Raw genomic sequence first — 15684 nt, forward strand, 5'->3', positions numbered from 1 at the left:
AGTGGGAAATCTCTCATGGGCTGCTGTTTTTGACCTTGTTATGCCCATCAATTTAACACCTCCTCCCCACTTCTCACTCTCAGCTCATGACCTTGCTGTTGATTTCACGAAGAAAACTGGAAGTACCTGCAAAGAATTTCTTGGTCTTCCCACTGCCAATTATACACACCTTGCTACATCTGTACCCATGTATGACATCCTTCTTATTCAATTAGGTGGACTGCCCCTCCACTTAAATATTGGGTTTTCTTAACTTTGCCTTCATTGTCCTACAATTATCTTTCCTTCTAGTTTTTTATATTTCCTTTCTCTGTTGAAACAACAGTCTATAGCTTGGCTTATAATCATGCTCTTGGGATCAGTTTTTAAGCAAAAATCCCCTGCCCTCTATGCCCCCCTCAAGTTGCCACCCATTTCTTTGCATACTTTATGGCACAACTTCCTAAAAGGGCTGTCTAAATTGCTTTCTTCTGTTTCTTTGTCTTTCTTTCCCACTCCCCAGAAACCATTTTTTGATGAGACTGTCAGGATTTCCGTGTTCCCATCTTCATCTTCCATAGTGTCTCAGCAATATTTTTTATTCTTGCTCACACCTTCCTGTTCCAAACTTTATTTATCTGGTTTTCTGGAAGACACCACTCTCCTGGCTTTTTTCCCTGTCTCTCTTGATGTTACTTCTCTTTCTCCTTTGCTGGATGGTCCTCTTCTCCCTGACTCAGTCTTGCTCAGCCCAGGCAGGACTCAGTTCTAGAACCAACACTCATCCTCAAGGTCCCTACCGTTCATTACAGCAGCAGTGCTACAAAATTCTAGCACAAGAATATTGTCTGCCATGTTAGATGTAGAACAGGCTCATCATCTCAGCAAGTTCTCTTGTATTCTTAAGGAGAAGGGTTTCTAGGAGAACACTGCTTTGCTCTTTTTATATCTTTGGTTCCTGAAATGTAGGACAGAATGACTTTTCTCACTCTTTCGAATCTCTTTTGACTTCTCTTTTTAAATCTTGCATTCAATATCTGGTGCATTAAGCATGCATCTCAGCACCTTAAACACAAATTTCTCAGATACTCATAGAACCCATTTTCTTATTCCACTCAAGGTTTTGCTTAAGTTTCACCTCTTAAGATCTTCTGAAGCAGCATTCCTCCTACCACTCTGTACCTTACTTTGTTTCACCTTTTCCATAGCACTTAGCACTGCCTGACATTACAGTATGTGATAGTGGGTTTTTTTTTTTTCTTGTCTCTACCCCACTAGAATCCATGAGGATAGGGTTTTTGTTTTTGTTCTATACCTAGTACCTGAAATAATACCTGGCATATAGTAGGTAATCACTAAATATTGCTTGAATTAAATGATTTTTTTTTTATGGTACTGAGTATTGATCTCAGGTCCTTTCCCATGCTAGGCAAGCATGCCACCACTGAGCTGTATCTCCAGCCCTAAATGACACATTGAAGAATTAACTAATGACATAAAACTAGAAGTTGTAACTAATACATTAAGTCGGGGTTTTTTAAATTGTTTTATCTGTTCATATTTTACTAGTCATAATGTGAAAGAAAGCGAGACCTATAATTTTTCTGAGATCATTTATATGATTATAGGCATTTGTTACTATGTCCTTCATTTATGGTAAATGTTAAGAATATAACCATTATAGGAATATTGTTGGGGCAAATCATATTTATTGTATTTATCTAATACAAAAGTTGTATTAGAAGTGGAAAATTATAGTAATAATGTTGAATTTAAAATTTGGCATTATAACTGTAAAAGACAGAAAGTAATAAAACAGGGTCCTTGGCCTTAAGGAGCTTCTGACCTAGTAGTCAGAAAGTTGTATAGATAAGTAACTACAGGGTGTCTGTGTTGTTTGGTGACAGGCAAATAGATTTAATGTCCTAAGGACAGCTTTAGTCTGTTAAAAATATATGCTTCCGGGCTGGGGATGTGGCTCAAGCGGTAGCACGCTCACCTGGCATGCGTGCGACCCGGGTTCGATCCTCAGCACCACATACAAACAAAGATGTTGTGTCTGCTGAAAACTAAAAAATAAATATTAAAATTAAAAAAATATATATGCTTCCCAACTTCCTTAGTATAATATCAGGTGATAAAAACAAGAATGTGTTTAAAGAGTGATGTGTGTAAAGAGTGATGGCAGGGCCAAGGAGGCTGTCGTCGACTGCTGGCAGTTAGAATTATGATCTTGGAAAAAATGAGAACTCCATGGATACCCAAGCTGGGTTTTAGCAAAACAGATACGTAAGCCAGGCCAGTTTAAGAGCAGTAGTAAAACTCTTTAACGTTGCCTAGAATATGTCTCTCAATAAGAGAGAAAGACAGTTCTAGATGACTGTCAGTCCTTTCTAATGGCCACACTGAGGTGGAATTGTTTTAGCTTTGCAAGATATATGGCTCTACCTTGTAGCAGTCCAGCTGAGAGGGTGTTGGTAGTCAGAGCAATTAAGGGAATACCATTTTTAGACTCATAATTTGGTAATTTCCTCCCTCATGATTTTAGAGTTTATGCCTGATTCCATTAGCTCAGGAAGCAGGAGGGTATGAACTCCATTCCAGAGCTATCCCATCTGGGCAGTGGAGTGAGTGAGAGGCCTGTGCTTTGGTGTCTGTGCTGACGTGGGCTGCACCCACCAGGAAAAGGTGTTTTTCCTAGTTCACACAAAGCCCTGAGTATTCTAACACAGCTCTGTTCCATTTCCTGCCTGCTCCCTCCTCATTTGCCTAGAACAGTGTGTGGTACAGGAGCTCAAGACAGTGCTCCAGAGTTGAGCATTTTAAAACAATTTACAATCACTCTTACCAAAAAAAGAAAAAAAAAAACCATGTGATTTAAAATAAACCTGCACAACTATAATAAGGAAATGTTTTTCATATTTCTTCCTAGTAAAAACTATAGAGAAGGGGAGAACAGGCAACCAAAAAGAAGCGTCTTGTCGCTATTCCAGAAGTAGGAATTTTTCTTTAGTATTCCAAAAGTAGCTTTTTCTGTACTGTACATGACAAATTAATCCATTTAAGGAATTCAAGGATATGAAATTTGGTGGCAATTAATATTTGTTTGGTTTTAGTTTTTGGAGTTCTTTTATGTCCTCAAACACCTTTCATCCTGAGAAAGAATAATACTGTGGCTATCCATAGGAACATTAAGATGAAGAGGTGAAGACATCTTTCTCAGTAGTATGAAGGTGATAGTCCAGTGTCTTCTAGGTTGTGTGTCAAGAAGACCTCGACTAGTCTGATTATCCTTTATAATCAACTTGTGACTTGCCTGGAGGCTGCAAGGAGTTGGAAAAGGAAGAGGTAGTGAGAACTATGGTTAAGTTCCTAGCACTGTGTTCTAGGATTCCCTCTTATAAGATTCAGTACTTGAAGTTAGTTAGGCATTTCTTTTTTTCTTTCCCCTGAAATTATAAAAAATTTATTGGCTATTTCATACAACATATATAAAGAGTAGCCATTGTTTTTTTATGTGAGAACTTTATTTGTTAAAATTATTTCTAATTTTCTATTGCCAATAATATATTTATCCTATTTTTTTCCCTATAGGTGAAGCTTTATTCTAAGACTGTTCATCTAGTTTGTGAAGTCAAATTACATTGACTCTAAATGTTACCAAAGTGTTAAAAGACTGGTAAGTAATAAAATAAATATTAGCAGTCAGAAAGACTTGATTCAAACTAAATCTTTGAAATTGTGTTATATGAAAATTAATGACACCCAAAGTAAAAGCAGTTAAACTTGCCCTTCGTGGAAATGGAGATATAAATTGTAGTTTATTCATGCTGTAGCATGTTATAGGTTGGTTTAAAGGAAGAGCATAATGTTGAGAGGGAAAGCCAAAGTACAGACACCTATAGTACATATAGGACTTTTTGTATATACTTGTTAAATGGTAAAAGTCATACTGAATACTTTCATAGCTGTAAACATGCAAAAAATATAAAAACATGCCATGCAGTGATAAACACTAGCTATAGGGAGGTAGAAGTGTGGGCGCACTTTCCTGTATTAGATTTGACTTCTTTACACACACACACACACACACACACACACACAAATCGGTGCATGTGCACACACACACATGAACTGACCTGAACTTGATGTAATGCTTGATAGATGTGGATGTTGACTATAACCTCATGTATATATTCTTTGTACTTTTATGAGTATTTGAAATATTAGAAAAAGTTCAAAGAAAATGCAGTGTTTAACTTTTAATTTGGTGTTCAGAATAGCTGACAGGCCTTCAGTTAAATTTAGCATGGCTTTCAGGAAGAAACAAATATTCATGTACAAAGTAGAAGTGCCCCTGTCAACCTGCCTGTGTTCTGTTAGTGCTAGCTGGCACAATCAGACTCAAGGGAAATTTTGTAAATACATTGCATAGAAGAATTCAGAATTTTTGTAATTTGTAGATAATAGGGATTTATTGTGACAATGTGGTGACTATAGATGGTATATAGTCTTGAACAATGTAAAGAGGGTGGTGTTCTCACAACATAACCACATGAAGTAGTACATTTGTTAATTAGCTAGTTTTAACCATTTCGTAGTGTGTATATACTTCAAAATATGCTGTATATGTTAAGGATGATTTTATTTGTCAAATTGAAAAGTAAAATAATAGAGAAAAATGGTAAAAAATGTCTTGTGAAAAGTTTTTCAAAATGTCTAAAAAAAGAGGGAGAGAGAAGATGGTGGAGTAGAGGAAGGACACACTTCTTAGCACCAGACCTCAGGTGTGGAAGGACTGTACCTCAGTGAGGTGTTTATGAAGGAAGCTCACTGAAATTTAATACTGGACAGCCAAAGAAACCAGAGAGACCCAGAAAGTCAGAAACTTCAAACTTCAAACTTCAAACTTAACCAATACATTAGGGACGTACCAGCTTGGCTGCTGAGGACAGGGGAGAACAGGCAGAGAGGGAAGCGCAGCAGGAGAAGAAGTAGACCTGGGGACCTGTGGAGTGGAGAGGGAGACCCATCTTAATGGACCCAGAGTCGGTGGGGGAATCACCTGGCCCACATGCTGATAGTCTGGCAGGAGCCAGGGTGGCTGGCTTGGGAACCATTTATAAGCACCATGATGCAGTGAGTACAGATAGGAGATCAGGAACTCATAAAAAAAGTTGCCAGCACCCATAGCAGTTGCCTATTATGATCCCCAGAGTGTTCCTGAGCCAGACTGACTGAAACAGGTACAAAGACATTGTGCCTGGAACATCCAAACTTCAGATATCAAAGAAAGAGAGTGCTCCCTTTGTTGCTGGTGCCCTGTGAGAGCTATTGGGAAGACACCTGTAGTGGCACTCCAAGGCAGATGCCTGGTAACTCACATTCATCACAGTGAAAGTGAAACCTGTGGAGGGTTAGTCCCAATGCCTTAAAAGTGAATTTTACTAGATGGCCGAGTGATCCAGACACCCAGCAATTTAGGGAGCAAATCTCAGATCCCCACCAACAGAGTTCCCAAGTTCAGCCAGGACTAAACCCCAGGACTAAATTGGAATTTCCAATTTAAACTCTGTAGCACCCCACTGCAGGAATACAGAGTTCATCAGCACTCCCTAGTCTGTCCCACTCTACACAGGGAGACAGGAAGCTGAGAAATGCTACAACCAGCTTTGCTTCCTAGCCTTGACAGCTGGCAGCTAGGTAAAGAACACAAATACATTGAATTTGCCATCCCTCAGCCTGTGACCCCAGGTCAGAACCCAAAAATAACTATAAAGAATGAAAATCCATCTCTGCCAACAATTTTGACCACTTTAGCAGAAATAAGCTCTTTATTTATCATTAAGATTTTTCTTCTTTTTTTTTCTTATCTTTTTTCCAAATTCCCATTTTTTAAACATTTTAAAAAGTTTTCACTTTAAATTTTTTTCAAATATAATTTCATTGTATTTTATTATTTTTAAATTTTTCCCATTCTGTGAGATTTTGTGTGCATATATTTGTATAGGGGGGTATGTGTGTGCTTACTGCACATAGGTTTGAAAATATATATATGGAATTTTACTTTAATTGCTTTCTTCTGCACCTGTTTATCATTAAATCTTGATTTGACTTAGGTGGGGTATAATTATATGTGGATTTGAGTTGTTTTTATCTTATATTTGCTTGTTTGTTTATGACTTGATTTTTTTGTCCCTCTTATTTCCCCTTCTTCTCTTCCCCCACTAATAGCCAAAATTTCTTGTTCCTTTTCCTTTCTATTTTTTATTCATTTAGTTAATAGTTTATTTCTCCTTCTTCATAGCCAACGTCTGCTATCTCTTGCCTCTCCTCTGTTCACTTTTCAAAATATGTCATACTTTCTCTTGCCTTTCTACCATATTTTCACTTAAGAAGCTATAATTCCACTATTAGAATTATATAATTTGTGTAATTCCTACCCCATTCACATTGTGATGATTAATATAGTTGATGACATAGTAGACACCTGCTATTTAATACCTGATCTAGTTCACAATTTTTTTTTATTGTTAAATACTGACCCCACCATTTCTGAATAGATGACAATAAGTATTATAGGTGTCAATGTAGACACTGGTATTTATCTTAAAGCTGTACACCTGTTGCTAACATTAGTGTTATTCTGAGTTCTTTGTTTTCTCTAGGAGGGACTGGAAAGTGGGACACTTAAGTTTTACAGAGTAGAAGTCCTATTTCCAAGCAATACTCACAACTCAGACAAGTGACAGCAAGTCTCACCCCACACACAATCTAGCCTCACCTAAGCCTCACCAACACAACATGTGGAATTGGGGATACAAAAACCCCAAACCAACAACCAGTTCTCAAAGATAAACAACCAGAGAGGGACCTGAGGTCCTACTCTTGGACATCTTCTCATACATCAAAAACAGAGAGAAATCCCAGAATAAAAAAGATAGCTACACATAAAAGGTCATTCACATAAAAGAGGAAGGGGGAATCCACCATCTCAATTATGTACAAGTCTAAGACTTCTGAAAACATCAGAAAACAGGCAAACAAACCCCCCCCCAAAATTCACAATCCCTCAACAGAGGATTCCACTGATATGGAAGTGAGTGAAATTCCAAAAAAAAAAAAAAAAAAAGATTATTAAAATGTTTAATTAACTAAAAGAAGATCTAAAGAATGAATTAATAGAGCAAATACAAAATAAAAATTAAAAAATAATAAAAAATATTTATTTTATACATATATACAAATTTTATTTGTTATTATAATAATACTTAAATTCAGGTGGGAATCCAGGAATTAAACTATCAGGCCCTAACACAAGCAGAAATCAAGGTAGTATAGGAATTTCTCCAGCCTCTCCCTTTAGTGTTTAATCTGCTTCTCTTTGTATCTTGTTGGTTCATTGTTATCCCTTTGGCTTCTTGTGAGCCTCAGCTACCACAGGCTTATCTCTATGTGACCATTCAGCATATCAACTATACCCTTTAATTCAAATTCCTAAGAGAGAGAGAGAACCCAATTTGCCCAATCCCTTTGCAAGCAATACTATACAACTAGATCTTGGAGCAAACATCTATATTGACTGCTCCTGACTCAGGTGTGCTTCAGTTGGTGAGGGCCCAGAGCTTGTCCCTGCCTCCTGACAGTTGGTATAGTCACATGGCCCACTACCTTCTCATCCAGACTGTGGAGTAGTCTTAACCCCCAAAGGCCGCATGCATGTCATATCATTTAACATCTCTAGGTTAAACATTTAAAGATTATCAGAGGTCTTAAAATTACTTTTAACCTTAAGATAAAACTTTATTTACTTATTTGTTTTTGTTTACTAGGGATTGAACCCAGAAGCACTTTACTGAGCTACATCCCCAGACTTTTTTATTTTTTATTTTGAGACAGGATCTCACTAAGTTGCTGAGGTTAGCCTGGAACTTGTAATCCTCCTGCCTTAGCCTCCATAGTTGCTGGGATTACATGCATGGGCCACGGGCGCCTGGCAAGATAAAACTACCTTGAAACTCTTTAGATATATTGTTGCTTGTGATTTTCCTTTCTGAAAATTTGTACACGTTCTGTATATATGTTTTCCCCTTCTTGTATCTATTTTACCTTATTATTTTCCTTCATTTAAAATGTCACATTGCTATACATTTGATTTTAATATATACTAAGAAGTAAATCGGCATAACTTCAGTTACTGGAATTCTTTGACTTTTTACTCATCTTATGGAATATCTCCCCCACCCCCTGTCCCAACATTAACTGAATTCTAGAGTTTCAGGAGGGTGGGCCATTGATTGTGGGCTCTATTTAATAATGAAAAAATCAATTTATATTTTTAACAGGTGTGTCTTTCTGTTTTAAAACATGTAAAGCAAGAAAAATTTTGCATAAGTAATGGATTTATTTGTATTCTGTTTAAGAGAGTCAGAACCCACCTTGACCGCCATTCCTCACTAGTGTCTTCTCTCCAAGTGTTGTCACTTAACCCCTTCTTGGCTATGCTCAGGCATTGCAAACCTGGGACTTTGCCATGTAGCAATTAGTGAAGGAGTACTTGAGATCAGAACCATGCCTGAGAAAATTATAGATTAGGACCAATGCCTAGAAATTTTAAGCAAAAATTCTGTTAAAGGGCTGGGGATGTGGCTCAAGCGGTAGCGCGCTTGCCTGGCATGCGTGCGGCCTGGGTTCGATCCTGCACCACATACAAACAAAGATGTTGTGTCCACCGAAAACTAAAAAATAAATATTAAAAAAAAAATAATAAAAAAATTAAAAAAAAAATTCTGTTAAAAACAGAACAGGTCTGGGGTTGTGGCTCAGTTGGTAGAGTGCTTGCCTAGCATGTGTGGGGCACTGGGTTTGATTCTTAGCACCACATAAAACAAATATAATAAAGATATTGTGTCCATCTACAACTAAAAATATTTTTTTTTAAAAAAAAAACAAAACACATAATTTAAAAAGTAAATTTATAGTCATTTTTCTAACCTTTTTTATAATGTTTATTTTTTAGTTTGGTCATGAGCACAGACAGTAACTCATTGGCACGTGAATTTCTGACCGACGTCAACCGGCTTTGTAATGCAGTGGTCCAGAGGGCAGAGGCCAGGGAGGAAGAGGAGGAAGAGACACACATGGCAACCCTTGGGCAGTACCTTGTCCATGGGAGAGGATTTCTGTTACTTACCAAGCTAAACTCTCTCATTGATCAGGTAACATTTTTCATCAGTATAACACAATTGATTACAACTTGGTAACTTCTGGGTTACATAGTTTCTGCGAGTCTCTTTGAGATAAAATACTCTTATGTCTCTCCAACAGAAAAAAAAAATGGCCCCAATTATGTACACATTGTTTATTTGGATACTACTTTTCAAAACATCTGGAATATCTTAAAAGTTTCAAATGGCCTTTCTTCTAATGTGGTTTCATATATGTGCTTTTTATCCTAATAGCAGTGAGATTACCATGATTATGGGTAGGTGTACAAGATTACAGTTCAGAAATATATGAATTCACATTTTCAATAGAGATAAAATATGTTTTTGAAAGGTTAAATATGGATTATACTTTGGGAACTTGAAATTCGGGAGTGAAATCAGTGAATTCTTTTGTGTTAACCACTAATTACTGAGTCCTATAGTTTATTTCTCTAGTTTTTCATACATTGTTATTTTTGCTTGAAGTAGGGCCATATGTTTTGCTGTTTCTTTATTACAGAATTAACAGAATTTCAAAGCTAGTTGGGGCTAGAAAGCAGTCTTCATCTAACCTTTTGTAGATGAGAGAACAAATGCAAAGGCATTGAGCAACTCACAGTTAACTGAAGCTAAATATGATTTATTAAATATTCCATGTTAGTAGAAAAAATGTTACTTTAGGAAAGAAAACTCTGCAGTCTGCTTTTAGGAACCAATTAATATGGTCAGATAATATTTCAGTTACCTTGGATTTAAAAGATAATAAGGTTTCTGTAATATTAATATGACATTTTTAAACACATTGAATATTACTGGCTTTACACATGCACTTAGCCATCACTAAAAATTTCTTTGCTCTGAATGCATTTTACTAATAAATATATTTAAAAATGTCATATGTACCTAAGTTTGTTTTACCATTCTCCTGTTGTTTAACCATTTGAGTTGTATGCGTTTGGCTATTATGAATATACCTGCTATGAATATTCTTTTTTTTTTTTTAAGAGAGAGTGAGAGAGGAGAGAGGAGGGAGGAGAGAGGAGAGAGAGAGAGAGAGAGAGAGAGAGAGAGAGAGAGAGAGAATTTTTAATATTTATTTTTTAGTTCTCGGCGGACACAACATCTTTGTTGGTATGTGGTGCTGAGGATCGAACCCGGACTGCACGCATGCGAGGCGAGCGCGCTACCGCTTGAGCCACATCCCCAGCCCCTATGAATATTCTTGTAAAAGTCTTTATGTAGCTATTTTTCATTTCTCATGGGCAACTATCTAGGCATGCAATTGCTGGGTCAAAGAGTAGGTGTTTGCTTAACTTAAACTATCAAACTGTTTTCAGAGTAGTTGGACCATTTTTTATTCTCACGAGCAATATATGAGAATTTCAGTTGTTCTATAGCCTCTCTAATATTTGATATTGCTAGTTTTCTTAGTATTAGCTATTCTTAAATGAATATAAATTAGTAATCTTGTTGTGGTTTTAATTTGCATTTCTCTAACAACTGATGATATTGAGCACTTTTTATGTACCTATTGGGCATGTATATATAACGTGTCATCCCTTACCCATGGTGACACATTCTAAGAGCCCTTGTAGATACCAGAAATCATGGATAATACCAAACTTTCTCCACATTCTTTTTTCCCTCTATATATATACTTATGGTAAGGTGTAATTTATAATTATACACAGTAAGAGATTAATAACAATAACAATGAAATAGAGCAGTTGTGACAACATACTGTTATTAATAATTGGTAAATTACTTATTTCTGGAATTAAGTATTAATATTTTCAAACTGTGCTTGCCTATGGGTAACCAAAAGTGCAAAACTAAAGTCATGGGAAAGCACAGACTGTTGTTTGTTGTATCTTTTTTTATGAATGTCCAAGCTTTGTGACATTTAAAAAAATATATTTATGTTTTAGTTTTAGGTGGACACAATATTTTTATTTTATTTTTATGTGGTGCTGAGGATCAAACCCAGTGCCTCATGTGTGCTAGGCAAGCGCTCTGCCACTGAGCCACAACCCCAGTCCTGCTTTGTGCTATTTTTAAGGTCTGATTATTTGATTATCATCGAGTCATAGTTCTTTGTGTATTCTGGAGACAAATCTTTGTTGGGTTCCAAGTATTTTTTGTGGCCTTGTCATTTCTTTTCTTTTTAAAAAATATTTATTTTTTAGTTGTAGTTGGACACAATACCTTTATTTTTTTATTTATTTATTTTTATGTGGTGCTGAGGATTGAACCCAGGGCCTTGCAAGTGCTAGGCGAGTACTCTATCGCTGAGCCACAACCCCAGCCCTGTGACCTTGTCATTTCTTAACAGTGTCTTTAGAAAAGCAGATTTTTTTAAATACTGATTTTGTTATGTGTGTCCTAAGAAATCTTTGTCTTGCAATCCCAAAGTTGCAAGATATTCTTCTAGTTTTCTATTTTTTTTTTCCTAAAAGCTTTTTGGTTATTGCTTTTGCCTTTAGATTTGTAATACAATTTGAGTTAATATTTGTGTGTGGTGTGAGTTGTGGAGTTGTGGTTCTTTCCTCCTCCTTCCCCCATACAGTTATCCAGTTGTTCCAGCATTGTTTCTTCTTATTGGCCTGCTCTTTCTGCAGTGGATAACTTTGGTGCCTTTGTTGAAAACCAATTGACCACATGTGATGATCTCGCCCTGACTTTCTTTTCTGTCTCACTGGTTTCCCAGTACCATACTATCTTGATTACTGTAGCTTTTATAAAAGAAGTCTAGAAATTATGTAGTGAAGGTCACCAGTTTTATTCTTGTTTTTTTAATATGTGTGTATACACACACACACACACACATATTAGGTGTAGATGCACACAACACAATGTTTTTATTTTTACGTGGTGCTAAGGATCGAACCCGGGTCCTGCCAGTGCTAGGCAAGTGCTCTACCACTGAGCCACAATCCCAGCCCCTTATTCTTGTTTTTCAAGAATATTTTCTGTCTGTGTTCTTCCCAATTACATACAAATTTTATCTAGCTTTTTACTTCTACAAAAATGCACACCCTTATTTCACTTGGGCGTGATGTTGAGTCCATAAATCACTTTGGAAGGAATTGACAACAATGTTGAATTTGCCAGTCCTTGGACATGGCAAAAATCTCTGTTTAGTTGGGTCTTCCAACTTTTTAGCAATATTTTATTTTATTTTTTTTAAAGAGAGAGTGAGAGAGGAGAGAGAGAGAGAGAATTTTTAATATTTATTTTTTAGTTCTCGGCGGACACAACATCTTTGTTGGTATGTGGTGCTGAGGATCGAACCCGGGCCGCACGCATGCCAGGCGAGCGCGCTACCACTTGAGCCACATCCCCAGCCCATTTTTATGTTTTTTTTAATGTTTACTTTTTAGTTATAGTTGGACACCATAGCTTTATTTTATTTATTTATTTTTATATGGCACTGAAGATTGAACCCAGGGCCTCACAAATGCTAGGCGAGTGCTTTCTGCTGAGCCACAACCCCAGCTATTTTATGGTTTTTGATGTAGAAATCTTGCACATTTCTTGGTTAAATTTACTCAAAATATTTTATGCTTTTTTGACGCTATCATAAATGACATTTAAACTTTTAATTTTCCTATTGTTTGCTTATAGAAATATAGCTACTTTTTATATATTGACCTTTGCTAAATTCACTTATTTTTTTTTTAAAAGAGAGAGTGAGAGAGGAGAGAGAGAGAGAGAATTTTTAATATTTATTTTTTAGTTCTCGGTGGACACAACATCTTTGTTGGTATGTGGTGCTGAGGATCGAACCCGGGTCACACGCATGCCAGGCGAGCGTGCTACCGCTTGAGCCACATCCCCAGCCCTAAATTCACTTATTAAATCATGAAAATTTTCTGTAGTTTCCTTAGGGTTTTCTATGTAAACAATCTCATCTGTGATTAATGATAGTTTCACTTCTTTCCCAATTTTATTTTCACGCCTTTTGTGCTGGCTTCTAGAACAAAGGCAGGTAGAAGAGGTGAAAATGGACATCTTAGTCTTGTGTCTGACTTCAAGGAAAGCATGCACTATTTCACCATTGAATGTCATGTGGGTTCTTGGTGTTTCTTAGATACCTTTGATTGGAATTGGGGATCTCTTCCAACATAAAAATTCTTTCCATGTAATATTTGGTAATAATGGTTTCTGATTTCTTCTATATCCTGACTATAAATATATAGCTGCATTCTTACACAGTAGATAGAAAATAACAATGATCTAAAAATTAATATATAAAATTGGACCAGTATTCATAACTATGTGGTATAAATAGTACTGTTTAAAATTTCATTGTTATATATTTAAACTGTATGAACATTTGATAAAATTGTTGATTTTTTTGCTGAGTAAAGTATGAAGTTTCACTGACGGATGTTATACATTGATGAATAAAATTTAATTTAGACATTTTAAAAAGTTTCTTTGATTATCAGCTATTTTCTGTGTAAAATTCTTTAGTCTTTTTATATTTTTGTAGTATCATCACTTTTATCTATAGTACTACCTAATTGGCCTATCTGTAGTGATACGGAAAATACATATGACAGGAAGACAGCAGGCTTTGAAGAGTGTGCCTACACAGTGTGCTCACTGGTTCACTCAGCTGACACTCGGCACCCACTGTGGGCCAGTGGAGATGAAAACATGCAGCGGTCTTTTCCAGGAGCGCTTAGCTTTAGAAGAGACGGGCAGATGGAGGAGTGTTGACCAAAGGTGAGAAGTGCAGAGGAGTCCTCAGCAAGTGCTTCTGAGAGATGGGCTTCCCAGGAGGGGGCCTGAGGACATCAGGGCTGGAGAAAGAAGAGCACATGCAGTGAACCACAAGGGACTCAGAGCTGACAGCTCAGGCAGGGCTCACCCTGGAGTGGCCACTTGGGCTCCTGTAGGTCAGCTAGGCATACTTCTGGGTTTTCAGTCAATCAGCAGATGCCGGAGGGCTGTTGGATGGGGCTCGTGGCCAGGCTGCTGTAGTTCTCATCTCTCAGCAGGCTCAGCTTCTTTACATGTGGCGGGAGCATTCCAAGAGAGTGAGGGAGAAGCTGCAGGAAGCTACATTTTATCACTTTGGTTGCCTTCTGTGGGTCAAAGCAAATCATGAGGCCAGCTCTGATTTAAGGGATGGAGAAATAGACTCCATCACTTGACAGGAGGAATTTTAGTTAGTCGGTGGCCATGTTTCATGTACCATCATCTCTTCTCTGGCCAAAATTAGAAGGTCATATTTCTGTAGGTTGGATAGCCTAGAGATGACCAGGGAATAGATCAGTGTATGGCATATTCCACTTGGCTGGACCGAGGGTATGCCCCATTCCGCTAGATACCATGACTATTGTGTATCCAGTGGATGTTGAGAGATAAAACTGGAGGTGATCTGAAATAGAGGACTGCAAGTTCTAGTTTTTTAGGGTACCCACACATAATAGAAAAAGATTTGATAACTTCCAAAAGGACAGAATTAAATATGAGGTTTCTTTGGGATCAGAAAAGATAAATAAACCTGGGAATATACCATATCTAAAAAAATAATAGGTCCAGTGGATTAGGGAGCATTGCTCTGGTAATGAATAGGGTTAGAAATGATGGCAATTGAGTGTGAAAGCAAGAGTTGTTTCCTCACTATTGTACTAGGCTGCCCGATGGTCTACGGGTCCTCCTCAGGGTGCAATTCCAGCAGAGGGCACAAAAACCAAAAATCTGCTCTTGCTGCAATATCATCCCTTTGAAAGGCTTATGTTTTCTGAAAACTAGTCCACTTGGTGAAGTGAGGCCAATAGGCATGCTGTTCTGAGGAGAGGAGCCATCATCTTGGGATGCTGGGGAAGGAGAAGCTTCACAGAGTAGATGTTGCAGGGCTGGACCTCAAAGGTGGCCAGAGTACCTTAGCTAGTGGGAAGGAGCCAGGGTGCTTGGACCTCATGTAGTGCAGAGGAGAGCAGGCAGAAGCGTCTGCTCACACAGCAGTGGTGAGGTGCCAGCGTGCTGTTGTGGAGCAGGAGCCGAATTCCACAGAGCTGCTTCACACATCTTTGAGGTTTCTGCAAGCTCCCTTAGAATGCTGCTGGTTCATCTATTGAAGATAAAGAGCAGATGAGGAGGACTCTACAGGAATGATGGGCTAAACAGTGGTTTACTGATTGTGTGATGGGACTTCCCCCCTAGTCACTCCATTAAAGCTGCATTTGTTAAGGTCACTGGGACCCTGCTTTTGCTAAATGCTCTTCAGCCATTGTCTGACACAGTTCAAAAATAACAGCTTTTGACCCTGCTAACTCTCCTCTCTTTTCATGAACTGCTCTCTTCTTTGGTTCCTCGGGCTCCACTTCTCTTTTGCCAGGCTGCTTGTGTGTAGGTTTCTCTCTGGTGCTGACTTTAAAAACCTCCAGAGCTAGTCCTCCTCAGGATCCTCTTGTGTTTCTGCACACTCTCCCTGGGAACTCACATACACCCTTGACTTCCACCCAGGACTCCTGGGTGTTTTTAT

At 37.7% G+C, this 15684-nt stretch overlaps 1 protein-coding gene across 1 annotated transcript in view; it reads left to right on the forward strand.

Moving 5' to 3' along the window:
* Positions 1-15684, forward strand: part of LYST (lysosomal trafficking regulator) — a 159627-nt gene that overhangs the window by 16455 nt on the left and 127488 nt on the right. Inside the window, exons 2-3 of the mRNA XM_081297182.1 lie at positions 3574-3658; positions 8999-9197. Of these exons, the coding sequence (XP_081153308.1) occupies positions 9006-9197 (192 nt within the window). The 5' untranslated portion in view covers positions 3574-3658; positions 8999-9005. The remainder of the gene's footprint in view (positions 1-3573; positions 3659-8998; positions 9198-15684) is intronic.

Source organism: Spermophilus citellus (genome assembly GCF_964194105.1).
Source record: "Spermophilus citellus genome assembly, chromosome: 6".
Classification (NCBI taxonomy): domain Eukaryota; kingdom Metazoa; phylum Chordata; class Mammalia; order Rodentia; family Sciuridae; genus Spermophilus; species Spermophilus citellus.